General features: G+C 38.6%; 1 protein-coding gene across 1 annotated transcript; it reads left to right on the forward strand.

Annotated features, from left to right (window-relative positions):
- The first annotated feature begins 2,322 nt into the window (after positions 1–2,322).
- LOC139718790 (ubiquitin carboxyl-terminal hydrolase MINDY-2-like) lies at positions 2,323–20,339 on the forward strand. The gene is made up of 10 exons (XM_071630255.1): positions 2,323–2,429; positions 4,669–5,070; positions 6,240–6,505; positions 9,162–9,268; positions 10,991–11,181; positions 15,521–15,663; positions 15,920–16,104; positions 17,447–17,566; positions 19,592–19,832; positions 20,316–20,339. Exons 2-10 carry the CDS (start codon positions 4,710–4,712, stop codon positions 20,337–20,339), a joined length of 1,638 nt encoding a protein of 545 aa, XP_071486356.1. The 5' UTR covers positions 2,323–2,429; positions 4,669–4,709.
- Positions 20,340–21,843: the final 1,504 nt, after the last annotated feature.

The raw sequence follows: 21,843 nt of genomic DNA on the forward strand, positions 1-21,843 counted from the left end.
AATGCTTATTTAGACTTATGATAATGATGATGATGCTGAAAACTTTGAAAGAGATATCGTGAAGTTGTTGTTGATGGATTGATGACATGGAAAAAAGTATTGATAGTGGTGGAAGATATATTGCTTGTGGTGATATGTATACGATGGTAATACGAGTGATAATCGTAGTGATGATGATAAGATGATAATATCCAGTTGTGAAATGATAGTAATGATGTTTATGGTCGTGCATGGTAATCTAATAAAAGCAATGATGGTAGTAATGATTGGTTGATAATAAAGGAAACCACAACCCAAAGACCAATATGGATTGAGTGAACGCAGCAACATTAGCATTATACATCAGTGAAAGTTTGAGGAAAAATCGGACAATCGATGAAAAGTGTTTCATTTTTATATTTTTTGTGTTGTAATCACTGAATAAAGAGACTACTAGAGACCATGATGGGCAACAATTTTTAATGTAAAGAAAATATGGAGAGAATTCCACACAAAAAATCAATAAAATTATACATTCCATCAACTTAATTGATACTGAATTATGTTAAGGGTATCATTCCCCCTATACTCTCTGAAAGTGGTTAATCAAATGCTCTTCCATTACTCAAGAAAAGTGAAAGCATGTTTGTTTTCTTTATATTTTCTTTATGTTGTTGCCCACACATGATGTCATGCATCCATTGGTTCCAACATCCAAACGTTAAAAATTCATAACTTTTGCATCGATTGCCCGATTTTCCTAACTTTCACTGATGTGTTCTACTAATGTTGCATTTCCTTTTGGGTTTTTGGTTTCCTTCAGTGATGGTCGTGGTGGCAGAGGTGACGATGGTAAGTGATGAGAAGGACTATAGAGTTGGCAATGATAAAGTGAACACCAAAAAAATTATTGATAGAGCAATTCAAACCGTGATACTAGAGCAATTTTGTACATGTATGGACTGGGAAAATGAATTGATTTTGATGGAAATAGCACATCTTTTGATTTTTAATGCCGATCCAAAATGCCTTTTTAAAGCTGATTAAATTAAAATATTTATAGAGAGATTTCATCGATCAAAATCGATGATTACTATAGCTCTCCCCTCCCGCAGTTTCTCTTCGCTCCCCCATCTTCATCATGGATGTTATTGCATGAGAATATATAATCATATACCTCGATATACATGAACCTGAACTAAAAAGGAGCCTATACTACGCCTTTCTGAATCATCATGAAGTTGGAGGATAAACCCAAATTAATTTAGGAGTTCATCCGTGTTACCCAAGACCAAATGTCCTTTTCGAATCTGGTTTTGTGGGGCTCAATAAACATGATCGATGTTAACAATAGCAATCGCTGCAGCTGTAGACCTAAATATTTGTGAATTTTATTGACTCTTTCGACCCCCTCCTCGGGGTATGAGAGTACAAACAAAGAGTATAAATAACAATATAACAAACCAGTGAATACAATACTCAGAGATTACACATAAACATGACACAAAAGATATACAATATTAGATTGTATATGGGAATACAAACATGAGTAAAATGAAAAGATATACAGATGTTAATCTACATGTAAATAGCAGATTACAAATTTGACAAAGAAGGTTGCTTCACTAACCTACCGCTACGTGTCGCTACGTATATGTAATACTTTGATTTTGATTTATTCCAAGCTTCAATTAGATTTCCAATTTACTTTTTGCAAGATATTGATGACGACGTCGAGTTTGCATGCATCCTAGTAACGCAAGTCTTACGAGACACAGGAAAAGTGTCAGCAGACGGCGAACAAAACTACAGAAATACCACCTAAGGCAAAGCCGAACGCGATGGCGATGACATGTGAAGTGGAAACACACACACAAAACACACACACACACACACACACACACACACACACACACCCAAACATACTCACACACGCGCATACACATACCCATACACACAAACCCGTTGTTATGTTTCTGGTTGAAGGACAGCGTCCATTCTCACATTGTATAATCTGATTCTGTGGTGGTTAGGAGACGACCATGCCAATGGTACTCTGTATATACCGTGTACCTAACAGTACGAACTCAACGCGTAACTAAGTCCACGCACATGCGTACAAAAAACCAACTTGTACACTGATAGTCTTTGCTCAAGTGACACAATGGGCAATTTCGACGCGTTAGGGTTACGGAAAAAAAAATCGCGGGCGGGCAGGCACAAGTTTGTGCGAAGAAAGCTCTCTACGCTCTGTATAGTGTATGTGTGTGTGTTTGTGAGCAAAGTGTATGTATCATCGAGGTACAGTATCGTAACACTCGCACTAGACATGTTATGCGTGGAAAAGATGCCCTGACTTTTTGTGGGTACGAACGAAGTTGGTCACACAGCTGTGACTTTTACCGAGATATTTTAGCAGTTAGCGGTTGAATTTCATCACCTGTAACGAGGTACGTATGGATAGACTGTGCAAAATCATTTCGTCCGGGTATTTTGTGATATTTGAGGCACACAAATATAAAGACAAACTTCGTACTCGTTCGCAGAGCCGTCAAAAGGTCATAGTGCAGTCCCACATACCGCTTTTGACGTAACTAGTAGTACAGGCTGATAATGCTATCCGTCAGCCGTGAATATTTAACTTAATTTAGATCTCTAACTAATTTACAGTTATATCGTTGACTGTAAATTTAATAAAGCTCAATTTTGAGATATGAAGTGATGCGTTATTTGATTGTTATTACATCTACTTGTCAAATATTAATGATCTTTCACCATGTTCACGATTTTTATTGACGGTGGTCTCTCTTGACTCTATCGATTCTTTTTTGAAACTACAGACGCCGATAATTTCACCTCTTGAGATATGACTATGAATTCAAATTCAAAGACCCAAAATGATGCTTGCTGATCAGAAATAAGTTGATTTATGAGTGTTTCTTCTCTGCCTATGAGCATGAATCTTGTGGCTTGTGATTGTAACTGTATCACAGTCACACCATCCATGCCTCCTTCCACTGCCATCCGTGACCAGGGACCAGGGTAGGGCCTTTTCTTGTCGATCAAAAACAATTTAATTTCTTTGCAATTTGTAGTGTGTTAGTGAGCAGGTTTGTACTAGTTGATCTCTCCATCAATGGTCAAGCAACACAGAATCTTTATTAGCTACAGGTCATCATACTCGTAGCTACAGACAGCATGCAGCAGCAGGTTTCAGGAGGTGGGCGTGGCATGTGAAATGAGGTTTCTCTACACAGCTTCTTGGAAAGTTGGAGGGGGGGGGGGGGGAGGGAGGAAGGGAACTCAAAAGACTTTCTTATGTCTCCCCCCCCCCCTCCATCTTACTAATAATTTTGACATACCACTTTACACTGCCTTTAATACCGACCCACATTAGCACATGCACGTGGTGTGCACGGATGCATAGTTTGTACATGCACACACATTTGGCAAATGCTTATGGTGCAGACAGCGTCCATCCGTGCATAAGATAACAAGGGTAGGGTAGAATAGAAGGGTTGGGGGGGGGGGGGAGTGGGGTGCATACATAGTTCTATCGGTTATGAACCTCAAATCTATTTTGGTAATTACTGTATAATCCCATACTCTTGTAAATACAATGTACGATTCATATGCCTCGCACTTACAGACCTGCACAGTCCCTTTTGTATAATTTGATTGTGATTTTTATTCCAGATCAAGGTCATTATTTGAGACATTTTGGTTTTACATTGAATGTAACTACACCGCATCTCAATGAAATTATGATCAAAAGAGTCAATCAGAAGAGACTGGTGATCCTACATTGTGAAATTATCAAGTTAATCAGATTTGCCCCTGACAGGAAATGGGGAATTTCCAATTAATTTCAATTATTCAGTGTGGATTATGAAAGGCTAGTTACAGAGGTGTTGTGGTTTGAGTGCATGCATGTTGAACATAGAGAGTGAAGTATTGTGTCTATATAAAGAGATGTACTTGCATGTAATGTTGTTCATGACACATTTTGATAGCTGATACTGTGCTTTCATTTGCATTTACATGTATGTAGGCCATTAGGGAAATGAAAAGATCTTTTGGCTGGACTTCCTCATTGTAACTACACACTGGAAAATAAACCAGTAGTAAACTAGTACAAGTGTCACCTGCCAGATAATGATCCATTACTCCATACATGTTTTCTTGTACTTTTTTTTTTGTGCATTATGTACCCATAAATAAGTGTAGCTTTAATGTACCAACTTTTTTTTTCAATACTTTGTACTGTTTTATAGTTATTATACTCCAGATTTCATGGAAGATACTGTCTTCTCCAAATTGCATTTCCAAACATGTGTCTTTCTCCCATAAATATGCCTTTTCGTCCCTCAGAATTCTGCAATGCTGTGTGTACAATGTAAGCTTGGTATCCCTATGTAGTGGGTAACTGGTAATGCTGAAGTTGAACATATCCGTAGAAAGATTTCAGTATCTATGGATGATTAAATGTGGGGTAGTTGTCATGGTGTGGGGGTTTGCATGCTGTGTGTGTAATGGGTAATTCCAAGGTTATGTGTTGACAGAGGTGTCAATGGTGTATCAGTGAGTACACTGTACTCAAGCAATGTGAATGGGATCACATGTGTTTGAACAAGGAGCAAGCATGCATTGTGCATAATGAGAAGGTATTGCTTCAAATCACTTCTGCAGGAAATTTGTGGGTAGGCATCTTCTTCGGAAGACCGGGCAGGATGGATGAACCAGCGTCGGTCGCGGAGCCAGAGTTCAGCCACGCAGAGGGGCGCGAGGACCTGAAGGGGGTGCTGACGAACTCGGACGCCACCCCAAGCACGGCCACCCCCAGCACGGAGAACTCCATGGACAACGACATCACAATCATGGCGGAGGCGGCGCTGGAGGCCGAGAAGATGGAAGAGATGCGGTACACGGAGGAGGCGGATCCACCAGTGGGGGCGGAGTCTGTGATGAGTGGGGGTGAGAGTGAAGTAGGAGGAGCTGCCTGCAGTGCCATGGAAGTTGACCCTCTGGAAGTGAGAGGGGCGGAGGGAGGCGTGGCATTAGAGGAGACTGGTGCCACAGCAGCAGCAGCCTGTAAGTCTGAATATACCTTTAATAATAAATATCATCAAACTTTTCATACTTATAGTATGCATATTACTGTTTTATAGTTTGTTTGTGTAGTATTTTTCTCATGTCGCAAATTTTTTTACCACAAACACTCAGCTGTTCATGACATTGTTATTAATCCATTCTTATTGTTTTATTTTTTTTGTGTAAACATTTTGCTGAGTCAGGCTTGATATTCAAGTGCATGTTGTCCTGTGGCAATAGTGCCCCTCCTCCACCTATCTGGGAAACAAGAGTTTAGCCATCCAAGTTAGGCATCACCGACATGTATTGAGCTTCTTCAATCTGATGGGTCTTTTACAGAGCCCCATTTCATAAAAGATGTAAGGATAGCAACTCTTGCTGGAATGGCAACTTCCATTCCAATAGCAATTTAGCCAAGCAGGAAGCTGGGTTCTTGTTGTTGCCAACATGACAGTTGCCATTTCAGCAAGAGTTCTTATCGTATCACCAGTTTATGAACACGATGGGTCCCTGCGCAACATGTTTTGTAAAGATCACGGTTTACCACAAAAACAAACAAACAAACAAAAACAAAAAAACAAATGGCAGAAAGGACATGTCAAATTGATATTGTGTTCTTATTTGCTGGTGGAAAAAGTGCAGTATGATATTCAGTTTTACATCATAATTTACAGCACAGCATTAAAGGGACTGTACAGTTCTGGTTGAGGAGAGGATTTGGCTTTTAATGTTTTGCGAGATATTCAGAAACCACTCTATGACATGTCAAAGAGCATGGAATTCTAAGGGGAATCAAAAGTTTATTTGATGAAAATTGGTTTTAAAATGACTGAGATATCCAAAAACAAGGTGAAACAAAGAGATCCTAATAAAAGGTGTGGCCTGTTGCCTTTTATTTTTATTGCTTTTTTTTATATCTCGACCATTTGAAAACCAATTTTCATCAAATAAACGTTGAATCCTTCTTAAAATTACGTGCTCTTTCATATTTCATAAGAGGTTTCTCATTGTCTCACTTAGGAATGTTATAAACCTGAATCCTCCCCTCAACCAGTTCTGTACTGTTACTTTAAAGAAGAGATGAAGAAAATGACCTAAGCAATAGCGAGATCAATAGAAATGTAGGATAAAGCATCTGTGACATCGGAGAGTAATTTATTCTCTTTCAGCTGACGTCAGTGCCCCAGGCTCAGCGGCCACCAGTCCCCGCGCAGCGGCCCAACCTCAGCAGGCCTACCACGTCAAGTGGGTGACGTGGCGCAACCAGAACACGCCCATCATCACGCAGAACGAGAATGGGCCCTGCCCGCTCCTCGCCATCGTCAACGTCATGCTGCTCCGTGAGACGATCCAGATCCCCCCCATGGTGGAAATGGTGTCGGCCAGTCAGCTCTTTGAGTATCTGGGTGACCACCTTCTGTCCAGGATGCCCAAGGTCTGTAGATTGATTGGATTGGATTGGATTGGATTGGATTGGAATGGATTGGATTGGATTGGAATGGATTGGATTGGATTGGATTGGATTGGATTCGATTGGAATGGAATGGATTGGATTGGATTGGATTGGAATGGATTGGAATGGATTGGATTGGATTGGATTGGATTGGATTGGATATTTGCATTTTTTTTCTTACAAGAATATTTAACACAAGGTGGATTGACCGATATTATCGAGTAACATTTGAATCTAGCAGTGGTAATACATGGAAATATGTAAATGAGTAACTTAGATTTATGTCATTGTTTTTCTTAACACTACAACATGAAAATGAACATTAATATTTAATAGCATTTCATGCATTATATGAAAACTTTAAGATTTCAGATACATGTACCTATACTTTTACAGACAAATGAAGCAAATCCAAGTGATAGGAATGCATCTGTTGTGATGTTGTTGTATCTGTAGTATAACAGGGATGCCAAATTATTTCTGGCGTCAAATTCTCTATTTACCAAGCATATCAGGGATCACTTTACTTGCCAAGTTTTCTCTTCATCATTCAGTACTCCACCCAAATTTGTTGTCTCTGAAATTTTTGCAAGCTCACTCAGGTGTAGCAATGTGCCACAGACCATTAAACAGGAAAGCCACTGTGACACAATAGGGATTAGGAGGATTAGGTAATCCCTACTCATTAACAATTAGTTTACAGACATCAATGCCAATGAGTGAACAAACCAAAGAAAGGGTTTAATGCAAGTTCATCAGTAACAGGGCCCTAGGGGACTGCATAATTTTCAAAGTAGTCAGTTGTTCATTTGATACATACAAACAGTATCACCGTAGATCCGGAAGAATGGGCAAAAATACCCTATGTCATTGGCAGGAGCTTTATCCCTGTGGCTTTAAAACAGGAATTAATCATGTTTTGCACAAACCACATCACTCATTTGCAATTTCAGTGTTTTTAAGTTCCTATACTATATTTTACAGAGATTATCTTGTAAATTCGTCATCTGAGATCAGAAGTAGTGTTCAGAGATGTATAGATGAAACATAGAGATATATACTAAGAACACTAGAGGGCGGACTCCGTAAAATCCCTGTGACCGATAGAAGGAGGCGTTCGCCATTTTGGTCCGGGCAAATTTCGACTAACGACCGTACCGATAACGTGTAGCGCTAGCGGAGCATGCAGGGAGATCGACGACGAGATGCAACGGCAGTAGGCTAGCATCTATGCCAAGGTCTCCATCGGAGTTTGGAAATCGAAAATGTTCTTAAATTCGCAAATTCTACTTAAAGTAGCATAGATCTATGTTGCAAAATGCCTGGTTCATGCGCTGCTTTTGGATGTAGAAACAGGAGAAAAGAAGGGGAGCGGAGTTTCCTTTCACAAGTAACTAAAATTACATTTATAGTGTGTGTTAAACAGATTGATTCAAGACAAAAAAAAAAAGAAAAAGAAAAGAAAAGGTCTTGCAAAATTCTTCGTCAGGGGCACTCCGCCCTCCCTCAGCTATTCTCGATCTATTGCTACTATATACTGTTGTAGATAGCTACTACAGTACATAACTATATGCACCACCGGGTCGGCGGAACGGGGGGGGGGGGGGGGGGGCATTTGCCCCATTTCCAAAATAAAAAAACTCCCCTTCTAAGTGCCCTATTTGGCCCTTGAGCCCCCCCCCCCCCCAAAAAAAAAAAAAAAAACAAAAAAATCGTTCCTCCACCCTTTGCTATAGTTCACGATGGTGATAGTGTGAGAAAAGCTCAGAGTACGTAATATATGCCTGGTGACAGGACATATTATGCTCCGGCATTGATATCTTTCTGAAAATAGAATTTAGCATCATGGGTCTCATTGGGCGTTTGGTTCAAGGCAGGGTGAGGATTAGGATTAGGGTTAGGTGTTATGATTTGGGTTAGGGTTTATGTAAGCTTCAACATTAGCATTTCGAGCTTGGAACAAATAAATTGAATTGAATTGAATTGAACTGAATTGAATTGAACATAATATGTCATGGAACCAATATGCCTACACGTACTTATAAAAAAAAATGAAATACAATGAAACACTCGTATACACAGATACGAATGCAGTCCCCTCATACAGAAAAAATATAATTGCAAAAAAAAAAATAAAAAAAAATGACGCAGTATACTGTATCACAAGGGGCATCCGGCTGTCTAGAGACCAAGAGAACCCTTTGTATTGCATGGACCATGGTCGTGTTGGTCGGCTTGAAAGTATTACCTCGTTGGGAATAAAGTAAAATTTTGTTTGATTTTCATTTTCTTTACCACTCATAATAAGAGATTGCTAGCAACTTAAATTTTTGAGTTGTTTCCTTCTCTCATCTCCGACCCCCTCATCTTCTTGCTGAAAGCCAATACGTGTTTGAACGCTTGTTGTATACGTGTTCACGTGTCCACCACTACTGCGCTGCCCGGACGCGATGTTTGTTTTTGCCCGGACAAAGATGGCGCGCGGCCTCTTCATCTCGGCACACGAGCACTGCGTACGCGCCACACGCAGTCCGCGCTCTAGTATATTATTATACATCTCTATGAGATGAAATGATGTCAAGTTAGGCTAGAGTCACACTCCTTATACTAACATACTGTACGTAAACAAATTTTGCAGAATGCCTCGGATGACATCCAGAAGAACTACGAGCAGAACATGCACGATGCAATGGAGATCATGTCCAGACTACAGACAGGCCTGGACGTCAACGTCAAGTTCACCGGGTAAAGCTTCTCATCCGTTGCCATGGAGACAGGGATGCAAAAAGATGCCAGCTATTCTTTTTTTTTTTTTTTTTTTTAGTATTTTGATTTTTGATTTTTTTTAATTTTTGCCCAAATGTCCTTGAGGTTTCATTTATAATATCATCCCTAAAATTGGATAGCTGCATGTGTCTATAGCAGGAAAGATAGAAATACTGTTCTTCCAGTGATACTAAGCCTTGCTTGCCTCAGAAAACTGTTTAACATTATTATCTACAAATTTGGCATCCCTGGATGCATATTATTTTGGGTAGAGTTACATTTGTAATTTTGCAAACATCCTGACCATGCTGAAGACCATAAAGGGATTTGAGCTTGCGAGTTGGAAGGACCTTCAAATTCTTCTTCCTTACAAAAGAAAAAAAAAAGTAAACATATGACAGTGTAATCCTCTGCCCATTGAAGCAGTCTTCTTGTATTAGCTTGGTAGCCCCACTTTTTTGTGTGTTTATGTTCCACATCCCTTATCTCCATAGTACATTGTACCTTCCTTTCCTTTACCCACTCACCTTTACACCTTACTGCTATGGCTGCTTCAGCAGAATATGTAGAATCTCTTTTTACAGAAAGCATTTCTTCAGATTGAATTTTTAGCCACGTGGGTAAGGCCTCAGTGAAGGAAAAAAATTTAGTCTCTGAACTTAAGTTCTAATGTTCCAGTTGGAATAGTTGATGGAAGTGAAAAGAGGTGGTACATTGTGTATGATTTGGCATTAAAGGTAATCTTTTCAAGAAAAACAGCCTTAAAGGGACTGTACAGTAATGGTTGAGGTGGGGATTCATGTTTTGAACATTCCTAAGTGAGATAATGAGAAACCTCTTATGAAATATGAAAGAGCATGTAATTCTCAGAAGGATTCAACGTATATTTGATGAAAATTGGTTTTTAGAAATGGCTGAGATATCCAAAAAGTGATAATAATAAAAGGCGACAGGCCACGCCTTTTATTAGGATCTCTTTGTTTCACCTTGTTTTTGGATATCTCAGCCATTTCAAAACCGATTTTCATGAAATAAACTTTTGATACCCCATAGAATTGCATGCTCTTTGACATCTCATAGAGTGGTTTCTGAATATCTCGCAAAATGTTAAAAGCTCAATCCTCACCTCAACCAGAACTGTACACACCCTTTAAAGTCATAATTTACCATTTGCAGATGAAACGAAAACCCGACATTAGTTCTTCAAAATAGGTCTAAATTGTGAGTTAGGGATAGAAACAACCTATCTAAAATATTGAACCAGTATAACTGATGTGAAGTATTGTAAAATATACAAAATGTGAACGATAGTTATGATAAAAATGTTTCCAGACTAAACCGTCTACAGTTATGGTTTAATGAGAAAAATGGTGATATCTGGTTGTATTTTAGGCTTTATAGCAAAAATTTAATATGGTAGGATGTTTTCTGATACAACTGACCTTCACGTATGCATCAAAAGTGGTATCTTGCATATTTTTTAAATCACTGCTGCCAAAATTTAAACAGGAGCTTTAACACAAATTTCAAAAATACTTCCACCAGTAGTGTCAGTGCAGTCTGGTAACAAAATCTCAATTTTTAAGTATCTCCATAGTACCGTAGCAATGTGCTTGTGGTGGGAAAATCAAGGAGAATTTGTCTCTGTTCCTTTGGTTCTAATTATTTACTCTTCGCGACTTGACCTTTTGCTCTTGGTAGAGTCAAGGACTTTGAATACACCCAGGAGTGCGTGGTCTTTGATCTGCTGAACATCGCCCTCTATCATGGCTGGCTCTACGACCCCCAGAATGCTGAGGTTGTGTCGGCCGTCAACACGTGCAGCTACAACCAGCTGGTGGAACGAATCATTGCCACAAAGACATCAACTAATGAGGAGGAGGTCAGACAAGGTATGGTGGCCAACATTCTTAAAAAAACAACCAAACAAACAAAAACAAGAAGAAGAAAAGAAGAAAAGTCCCTATGTGTGTATTCTGTGATGTATGATAGTAATGGGGCACTGTAGCTGACGAATTTTATTTTCCACAACAACATTGTTCAGCAACATTTGTACATGCCTGTTAGTGGGGTGGCTTAGTGAAATTATCGTGACACGGCGGACAAAAGCATGATTTTTTCACCAAAGGTACTTCATGATGTACCTTCTCAAAAAATAGGGTGCTCCAAGAAAATTGATGCTGGGAAGGAGGTCAGAGGTCAAAGGTCGATGACCTTTATTTGTGAAATTGGTTTTTTGACTATTTCTCAGGTCAGGAATATCCAATCTGGATAAAACTTGGCAGGAAGAATATTGAGAACAAGTAAAATATTTTGATTGAATTTGGAGTGAATTTTCCAAAGGTAAAAGGTCAAAGGTCAATGAACTTTTTCTAAAAATCATGTTTTTGTTTATTTCTCGAGGGAGGAAGATTCAATTTTCACAAAATTTGATATGAACGTTGTATAGAAGGTACCAAGAGTATAAACCAGGGGTCAAATATAATTGTTGATTTGTGCGTTGCCATGGCAACCCAAAACTAGGGTTTTTATTGAAGTTAGTTACAGGAGGCTATTTTCCAGTTTGGAAGAGATTCCATTTGAATAGGTACAACTGATCGACGGGATGTATAGAGGTTTGAAATACTTTTCATTAGTGTTAAGTGGTATGTTGCCATGGCAACTATATATATAGATTTTGGTTAAACTTAAAGGAGACTTCAGAACTTATGAATTTGAAGAGATTTCCATCAGGGTTGGTATAATTGATCAACAAAAAAGTCGCCAGACAAAGATTTGTCACCTTTATAGCATGTGGGTTGAGTGAATGCAGCAACAATAGTAGAACACATCAGTGAGAGTTTGAGGAAAATTGGACAATCCGTTCTAAAGTAATGCATTTTTGAAGTTTCTGCTCATGCAGTCGAGGCTGGATGAGAAGACTACTATACCTTGTAATGTCACATGTGTACAACGATATAAAGAATGAATAAAGAAAATTCAACATAAATTATTTTCGCTTACAAAAGGATACTCGACTTCTCTTTCAGAAGGCAGGGGGAATAATATTACCCTTGACATACGTCAGTAGCAAGTCAAAGAAACTATGTGAACTTTATTCAAAAAGTATGGTTTTGTGAAATTCTCATTTTATTTTCCTTAGAATGTGCGCATGTGACATCATACACTGTGGTAGTCTTTTCATCCAGCCGCGACTGTGCAGATACCTGAAAAAATCATAACTTTTGAACGGATTATACGATTTTTTCCAAGCTTTCTGTGATGTGTCCTACTAATATTGTTGTATTCACTGAATCCATGTGTGCATGAAGGTGGACTTGTCCTTTAAGGACAGATTCTGAAAGAGCAGACTGTAAGCTTTAAAATGATGTATCACACAATTCAAAGGGATTCTCCTAACCTATCTAAATAATAATACCGGTACTGGAAAGAAAGCACACACTCTGGATAAGTATGAACTGAGAAAAGAGGCTGCATTGTCTATTATAGCGTTTAATCTTTACCAAGCTGTCTCATGTCAATATGTTCGTCTTTTCTCCCCCCCCCCCCTCCAATTTTCATTTGAGTTTGTCATTATTAATTTTTGATGATAAGAACGATGCCACAAGGCATTGTTTCTTAAAAATGCTTCAACTGCTCCTTCAGGTCCAAAATCTACATCAATATATATAATTTTCCTGATCTCCTCAACATTTTCCAAAAATAAAGCATACACCTTTTATGCATTGAGTCCTCCTTTTTGTGGATAATTAAAGGCAAAAACCCAAAATTAGTGCTTGAAAATTGTTCTTAAGTGTGAGTTACGGATAGAAAGAACCTCTGTAAAAATGAATCTGTATAATCAATGTTAAGTATTGTTGATAACACAAAATGTGAACAATATTTCTATGATAACATGTTTCCAGACTAAACCGTCCGCATTTATGCTTTAATGAGAAAAATACTGATATCTCTTTATATGTTTGCTTTGATTGCAAAAACTGTATAAAAATTATGGTAGGATGTCTTGTGATACAACAGGGGGGGGGGGGGGGCATTTCATGAAGCAGTTTGGTCAGATATTTTTCTGACAAACTGTTACAAACTACAGAAATCCTTGCATCTGATTGGCAGAGAGCAAATTTGTCCGACAACTTGTCGGACAAAATGCTTCATGAAATGCCCCCAGACCTACACATATTATGCATAAAATGTGATATCCTGAACATTTTTTTCAAGTCACTCTCCCAAAAGTGTATAGGACCTTTAAGTTTTTCTTGTTTTTGTTCCTGGCAGATTACTAGTACACAAATGCTCCAATCCATGATGACCTAACGGAAATTAAGGAAATTAAAATGAATATACTGAAAACCACAACTACAGATACTAATAACTTACTTCATTCTTCTCTCCCCACCCCACCCCTTCTTTTTGGTTTCTTGATATACTAGATCTAGCTGACTTTGATAATTGTCATTATGTAACATCATCTTCAATTGACAAGGCGAAAAACTTAACAATCATTTCATTATGCTGCTGGACTAATGGGGTTAGTTGAACTATATTGTTTTTAATGTACTATACTTTTTCCTCCTATCAATCACATGTATTTTGGTGAAATGTATTTTGACATAAAGCATCATAGAATCAACCGCCTTTGGGGTCGGGAATTTTGTCATATTATATTGTGATTTAGATTCTGCTCTATACCGATTTTGTTTTATTTCTATCAACTTTTTAAACTCCCCCATAGACTTTGTTCACCAGCCAACTACATCCCACCCTCTTTGGATAATGTGAACCAATCAAACATTGCTTTTACTTTTTAATAACATGTCTATACATAGCTATCAGACCAAAAATATTCAAACCGCTTTAAGTCTTTATGAGTGAAATTACAAATATCAATATATTTTTAAAAATATTCAAATTGTCTAAATTCAACTTCATCTATGAAAACAAACTTTTAACCTTTTTAAACATTTGAATAACCCCCATAAGAAATAAGAAACATATAAAGAGGGGAAGTGCGGACAATAAAAATTGCTTACGGGAACCAGGTAATCCCTGCGCTAAACCTATGGAATTCACACAATCTTGGAGGAAACGGGTTAAATTTGTTAGGAAATATGTATGGCAATACCCAAAACCTTAAGTTCTCAATGGAATATGCAGCTCTTCTACTGGTGAACTAGTAGTTCTGGGAGAAAAAATGAGCTGTGACATAGTCCTACACCTGGCTAAGTCATTGCCCAAGATTTAAAGTATCTGAGCCAGAGTCACATGTCACTCTTTGCCATTTCTCTACAGGAGGTAGACAGTACTAAAAAAATCCTTTACCAGAAATTATATCAAATTATTTAATGAAAAGGTGCTTAAGAAAACTGGACTATTCCAACACACCTCCCTCAGGTCTGCAACACAGACTAACCACCTGTTACCATAGGAAAACCAGTAAAAATGGTGTATTACTGTAAACATGCACATAATATGTCGTATTATGGGTCTGAATTTTAAGACTAGCAACCATGTACATTGCATTGCATTGTACAGAAACCTGGCGAATGTCCTGTGTATAGTCTTTGAATTCAGACATTATTGTTATGTACAAATTAAGGGCGTTTTCTCATTTTTTCTGTTAGCGGATTTCTTGGAGCACCCCCTAATTTTGATCTTTATATATATACAAATGTCTGAGGAAAAAATGACACTTTTGTCCGGCGTGTCACGATTATCAGTATATTTGTCACTAAGCCACCCCACTATGTGTCGTTTTATTGTTTGGGAAAAAAACAATAAACAAATGGGAAATGAAATGATAGTATTCCATTTGTGGAATGGCCAGCACAGAAAATTCTGAATAAATTTGAATTGAATAGCATTCAAAAGTGACAGTCCAGTGGAATGGTTCACATACCTGCAGACACCTGAAGTTACAGCTTGCTTATAAGCATTCTTTGCTTCTGTAATAGCCAAGTAAACCAAATCAAACCAATTCAATTTAATTCATATTACAGTTGACTACCATTATAACAAATTCCTGGGACCAGCAGTTTTCTTTTGTTACTACGAAATTTCATTTTAACGGAACAAATGAACAATAAAAAACAAAGGGTGGATTATATTGGGGCCTGAATTTTTACTTCATTGAATCAGAATTTCATTATATCAGGTGTACCCTGTATTGAGTGGTAGAGGGGCTTGGTATTCACTCTTTTAATTGTGACTATGATGTTTATCTCTCCTGGTCAGGTCTGCAAGCTGACCAGTTCCTGACCAGCAACGCCTCCCAGCTCACCTACCACGGTCTCTGTGAACTCAACTCAACGATAGCCGAGGAGGAGCTGTGTGTCTTCTTCCGGAATAATCACTTCAGCACCCTGTACAAACACAACGTAAGCCTGTGTTCAAGGGTCTTCTGCCTATTAAAGCTTGGACCGGACAATCTATGTTGATCGTAATACTTTTGCTAATTTTGTGAGTCAACTTAAAAATTGCAAAATATCTGCAATAAGACAATGTCAACTTTTTGTATACCATTTTATTTCGCATTGCTTGCATTTGGTAGGAAAAGGATAACATGCTCTATTTTCATTTCATTTGCTACATACTGGACTGGTAAACTTTCCAAACTGCTCTACCACAATCCAGAATGAGCTCTACGTCCTCGTCACCGACCAGGGGTTCCTCACGGAGAGCAACGTGGTGTGGGAGACACTCTCCAACGTCGAGGGCGACAGCTACTTCGTCGACGGCAACTTCCGCCGGCGGCCGGTCTCCTCGGGTCCCTTGACCCCGCCACCACCGATGAGCACCAGCCAACAAATAGACACAGAGTGAGTAATGTTTGTAATCGTTCATCCATAAAACCACTATCAATAATGATATGAAGAGTTTTATCGCAAAATGAACTTATGTCAAGACATTTTTGGTTAAAGCTGCTAAAACACAAAGAAAATGTTAAGAAATACAATTTTTTTTTATCATAACTTCTAGAATGTTGTTACCCTGAATGCCACCAGTGAGGTATTACTGGAAAAGTTTAATTTTGCTCTATGTGATGATGGACTTACTTTAAAGTGTTTAAGATGGCTTTTAGCTCATTTTGCAATAAAACTCTTCATATTATGCACATACCAGCAATTAAACAAACAAAGGAATGTGTAATAAAAACGTGTTTCATGGGCAAGGTATTGAATAAAAGTTATTGGGCGAAGTAAAAGTGTAGTTTGGGAATTTCAGTCAGACAGGTTATAGTAACTGATGTAGATTTGGTGAGGCACGTAAGCTTCCTGATGTTGAAAGTGTGTTGCCTTCGAATGAATAAAAGCATGCTTACAAGATTTTTATCTTTATATATTTTTGTGTGCAAGCTCATAGATTATATTCTGCCCACAAGTTAGATGCCCATGTGGGTGCCATGGCACTTCACTTAATACACTGTAACCAGCCAAGCTTTTTTAACTGAATTCAAGAATCTTTTCAATCTTGGCCTTGTTGTGAAGTTAGCAAGACCATTCAGGTGTAACAATGTGCCTCAGTCCTACAGGAAGGCCATGATGACACAAAAGAGATTAGGGGGATTAGGTAATCTTATTCACTGACAATTAGACCTCTGTGTCAATTAGGGAAGAAAGTTCTCTAGTATACATGCCATCCAGCACATGAAGTGGGCTAAGGGTTAAAGGGATGATATAATATTGGTCGAGGCGAGAATTCTTTTCAAGATGTTTCGAAACCACATATATAAAATGCTAAAAGGTATACAATTCAAAATGAAATTCAATGTTTATTTGATGAAAAATGGTTTTGAAATGGCTGAGATATCAAAAAAGAAAAAGAAAAAGAGTAAAACATAGTGATCCTAATAAAAAGTGGGTCCCACTTTTTATGAGGATCCCTTGTTTTGGATATGTCAGCCATTTCAAAACCAATTTTCATCAAATAAACTTTGAATTCCTCTTAGAATTACATGCTCCTTCATAATCAATAAGATGTTTCTCATTATTTTAAAAATTCATCATCAAAACACGCTGGAAACCTCAAGCCCAATCTCAAATCCAGCATGATCCCGTTGTGGAATTGAACTTCCAACTAAAGGCTGTGTTTGTCATTTACTGACAACAACATTGAGCTTTGCACATACAATTATCTCATATCTCCTCTCTCTATCTACAGTTTACTGCTGGCTTTATCGCTGCAAGAGTCTGCCGCACAGGGAGATGGGGCCCAGGCCAGCCAGCAGCCAGGCAAACCCCCAGCAGGCGAGGCCAAGCTCCCCGAAGGTGTCCTTACTGAGTGAGTGTCCACTCTTTTCATAGCAGCGGCAGGATGGAATACCTTGGGTGTGGGTGGGGAGACATGGTCAATTATAATGTGACAATGTTTGACGGTGTTTATTTGTTTGCTTGTTTGTTTACTTGTTTATCTGTTTGTTCTTTATTTTCCCATTTTTTTCCCATGATACATAAAAGAAGGGTGAGGGAGGATATCATCAATATGCAGTGCAAGAAACTCATGTTGAAGCAGGGGGAGAGAAGATATTCAACAAGGTTACCCTGATAGATTCTTGACCCATCAAGTTCCAGAAAATATCATCTTGTCAGCAATATATCGGCAACATTGAATCTCACATTGAGAAATTTTCTGTGGAGCTGGTTATATATGGTAAATCTGCACCAATTGCAAAGAAATTTACAAAATTTTGCCAATTTGAGAGAAAAAAAAGTCAATTTCAATCCTGTAAAATGTATTACCAATTTAAAAATCAATGAAATTAATTATCAGTCAGTGGACTAAAAAAAAAAAATATTGAAGGAAGCAGTTAAGAGGCTCTTTGCAATGGCATTGTTTTTCATCAGCTGTATGTAATAAGAATGGAAAGTCAAATTTTTTAACGATCTCATCCACGAAGCCACAGTGGCTCCTTCAAACTGGATAACAGATGATGATACAGTGTACACTACGCTCTATATGTCTGTTTTCTTGTATCTCTATCTCTCTCTCTGTCTATCTGTTTATCAATCTTTTTTGTCTCAGTATGTTCCTCTTGATTGCATGTTTTGGAGACAGTGTATAGAAAATATGTACTAACCATTGTCACCTGTAAGGCACAGATAGAATTGGATATAACATAGTGGACAATGCTAAGGAGACAATGCTAAGTTGAGATCTGTCTCTTTAAGGAGCCATTCGAGGGAATGTATATAATATTCATATGATATTTGTTTATATGCTCATATATTCATATGATTTTATCTATCTCTTCTCTCATGTCTATATGCTCATATGTGACCCGCTACAACAACATGATCCTAAAGTCGGGCGAGGTCGATTATTTGAAAATTGCATTATATAATCCCCTAATCTTTCTGCTTCAAATTGATATATAACACATTTTATAAAAATAATTGGCTGCGGAGATATCGATGTTTAAAAGAGAGCATGTCGAGACGTCTGGAAAATCACTGTTTCGAGAAAAGCGCCGTAAAAGTCTTCCTTTTGACGCAATCGCGATCAAGGGACAGGCAAGTCAGTTTTCACCTCTGGACACTAGAAGGTAAGCCCTTGCAACCCCCGAAGAGTTCATTCAAGCACATCAGCGTCGGCGGTCTCCTCACCAACCAATCAGAGACCAGGATGTGAGAAGCGGCTGAGCATAGCGCACCCCGCCCGCACGCACCAGTCGACTGGGCAGTGTGCGACCTTCACGCTTCGGTTAGCAGCAAGCAGCAAACTGACCAATGAGATCACTCTGGTCGTTGTTAGGGGCGGAAGCTATCCGCGGCGCTCAATCCAAATTTTCGAACCAGTTTCTGCTTCGTTGAAACGCCAAAAAACATGGCTCAGAAAAACGCTATTTTTTGGTCTTTCCTTTGATCATTTTGCTTCAAAGTTTCAACAGATGATAGAAGACATGTTAGACTCCAATAATATATCAAAATCAGAAAATCGTAAGTTTTGACCAATTTTAACGCTCTGACTTCAAACTCTAATTTCACGGCTTCGACCGTGCGCGACTTTAGGACTTTTTTGTTGTCGCGGGTCACATATATTCATATGATTTTATCTATCTCTTCTCTCATGTTTATATGCTCATATATTCATATGATTATATCTATCTTTTCTCTCATGTTATATGCTCGTATATTCATGTGATTCTATCTATCTCTTTCATGTTTATTTGCTCATATATTCATGTGATTATATCTATCTCTTCTCTCATGTTTATATGCTCGTATATTCATGTGATTATATCTATCTCTTTTCTCATGTTTATATGCTCATATATTCATATGATTATATCTATCTCTTCCATCTCAGTCACGAGCTGGCCCTCCAGTTACAGCAGGAGGAGGATTACCGGTTGGCTCAGCAGATCAGTCAGAGTGAGGAACAACAGCAGCAACAACAGCAGCAGCAGCAGCAGCACCCAGCCCAGCAAGGCGTGGCCAGGGGCCAGCCCCACCAGGGCGGGGCCAGGCCCCGGCAGGGACAGCCATCACCACGGCAACAGGCAGCAGCGGGAGGCGGGGGCGGCGGGAATGGGTCGAGGAGAAAAGAGGTGAGTGGCACACCAGTTGCATTGTAGTGACTGAAAAGTCCCTTTCTTTAAAAAGTTATTATCAGAATTTGAACAGAGAGTATGAAAAATAACAGTCAAAACAGTGCTTTAAAAAATATATAATTATACATAGATCTTTTTTGGGGGCAGTTCATTATTAGGACCATTGAAATTCCATTTGTAAAATCAAGAAATTAAGAAGTATCATCTCTTCTCTACACATATGATTGGATGTTCTTTATCATGAGTCTCCAGTTATGCGATGCACCGTCTTACCATCAAGATGTGACTTCTTGTCTTACAGATTGCACAGAAGAAAAAACAAATGACAAATTATGTTGATTTGTTCTCTCTTTTCTTTCTATTCATTCTTTTGTCCTTCTGCTCCCCCCCCCCCCCCCCTCTCTCACTGGTTATTTTATTCATTACCTTCATTTTTTTTTTTGTCTTTTTCATCTCTTGGTTTCCACTCCCATATCACAGGACAAAAGCTGTACGCTTCTATGAGGAAACTTGCCTGCTGCAATTTCTGTGTACAGTAGTGTCTGCGTAGTGCCCTCTAGTGACAAAGTATGTATAACTTCAAACGTGATAATCTTGTAGCAGGGAGTAGGGAGGGCTTGTTCTTTTCTTGGTAAACTCCCGCAACTGGTTTCTGACGCATCCTGCCCACGACTTGTGGCCACTCAGCCTGAACGGCACCTGTCCGGGTATCGAGTTCCTTTCCACCATGGATGTCGGGCACCGCACATTTGCCAATCCCCAAACTGCCGTGCTGCAATATCCGATTGTGTGCAGCGATGCCGATTCCAGTGTGTATTGTGCGTGTAAGGTGTGATTTTGTGTGCAACCCTTGTCCTCCCCATTCGCTGCTGAATTTGCGGAGTGACTTCCGTAAAAATGAAGTAGAAGAAGAAGAACAACAAAAAAACATGTAAAAGATCTCTTCTCTGTGATAAGTGTGATAAAGATGATTTTTGAAATAATTGCTAAACAGCAAAAAGAAGACAAAAGGAATATCTTTGTGAGAGTGTATGACATCAAATCCTTATGTTCTGCCTTCTCTCACAGTTTCTGCATTTGAATTGGAATGTTGTTGTTGTTGTTGTGTGTGTTTGTGTGTGTGTGTACCAAGCTCTGCTGTAAAGATAGGTGAGACAGACGGATGGAAGTGACATAGGAGAGAAAAAGAGAGAGAGAGAGACAGATAGTGTGGAAGAGAGAGATGTACAAAGAGAGAATGAGAGAAAAAGAGAGAGACAGATAGAGAGATAAGAAAATGGCATTATGATTTAATATTCTATCATTTTAAGAGAAGCTATAATTGTGGGCTTATATCTCTATTATCCCCTCCCTGATGAGTCGTGAGGGAGGTGTTATATTGTTAGGTTGTCCATCGTCCTGAATGAAGAAAGAGAAAACAAAAACAAAAACAACTATCCAGTGTAGGTTCTTGAGGTATCAGTCTCTACTCTTAGATTGGATTAACCCATTGAAGACTAGTCCCAAGTATACTCAAGCAGGTGTCTATGGGAAATGTATGTTATAACAAAATCAGCCTGTCCTAAACAAGTTAATGAAAGTTATAATTATGTAACTAGATTATCCGTTCGTTTTGTTCTTCTGTTGTATAGTCTTTCACAGTCAACTTTGCTTGATTTTTGGTCAAGAGTCATTTTTCCTTTTTCTAGCCATAACTTCCACTCACCATTTTATCTGATCTCATTTGTGGTGATATGAGTTTAGAAGAAAGATAGAAATGTGTAATTTTCAGCGGATTAAAATGAATTGGGATATTATTTATGAACGAGGGTAAAGTGTTTATCCTCGTGGTCAGTGGTTAAGACCAATCAAGCTCTATCGTGGTGAAAATGCAGGGTGTTATACATATAGCAGACCACAAGGATTGCATTAGAAAGGGAGGGAGGTATTGCACTCACTGGTGCTCTGCAGTTAAATCACCTTATGGCATTATGTATGTTTATGTGTAATATAATGAGACACATCTTTC

Source organism: Diadema antillarum, unplaced genomic scaffold, assembly GCF_040938485.1.
Source record: "Diadema antillarum isolate AM-2024a unplaced genomic scaffold, OU_Dant_1.0 scf00000099, whole genome shotgun sequence".
In the NCBI taxonomy this organism is placed as follows: domain Eukaryota; kingdom Metazoa; phylum Echinodermata; class Echinoidea; order Diadematoida; family Diadematidae; genus Diadema; species Diadema antillarum.

Coding starts and splice junctions, on each gene's coding strand:
- LOC139718790 (XM_071630255.1), top strand. CDS start 4,710: ATGGATGAACCAGCGTCGGTCGCGGAGCCAGAGTTCAGCCACGCAGAG. Junction 6,506..9,161: donor TTCTGTCCAGGATGCCCAAG/GTCTGTAGATTG, acceptor CAAATTTTGCAG/AATGCCTCGGATGACATCCA. Junction 17,567..19,591: donor CCCGAAGGTGTCCTTACTGA/GTGAGTGTCCAC, acceptor CTTCCATCTCAG/TCACGAGCTGGCCCTCCAGT.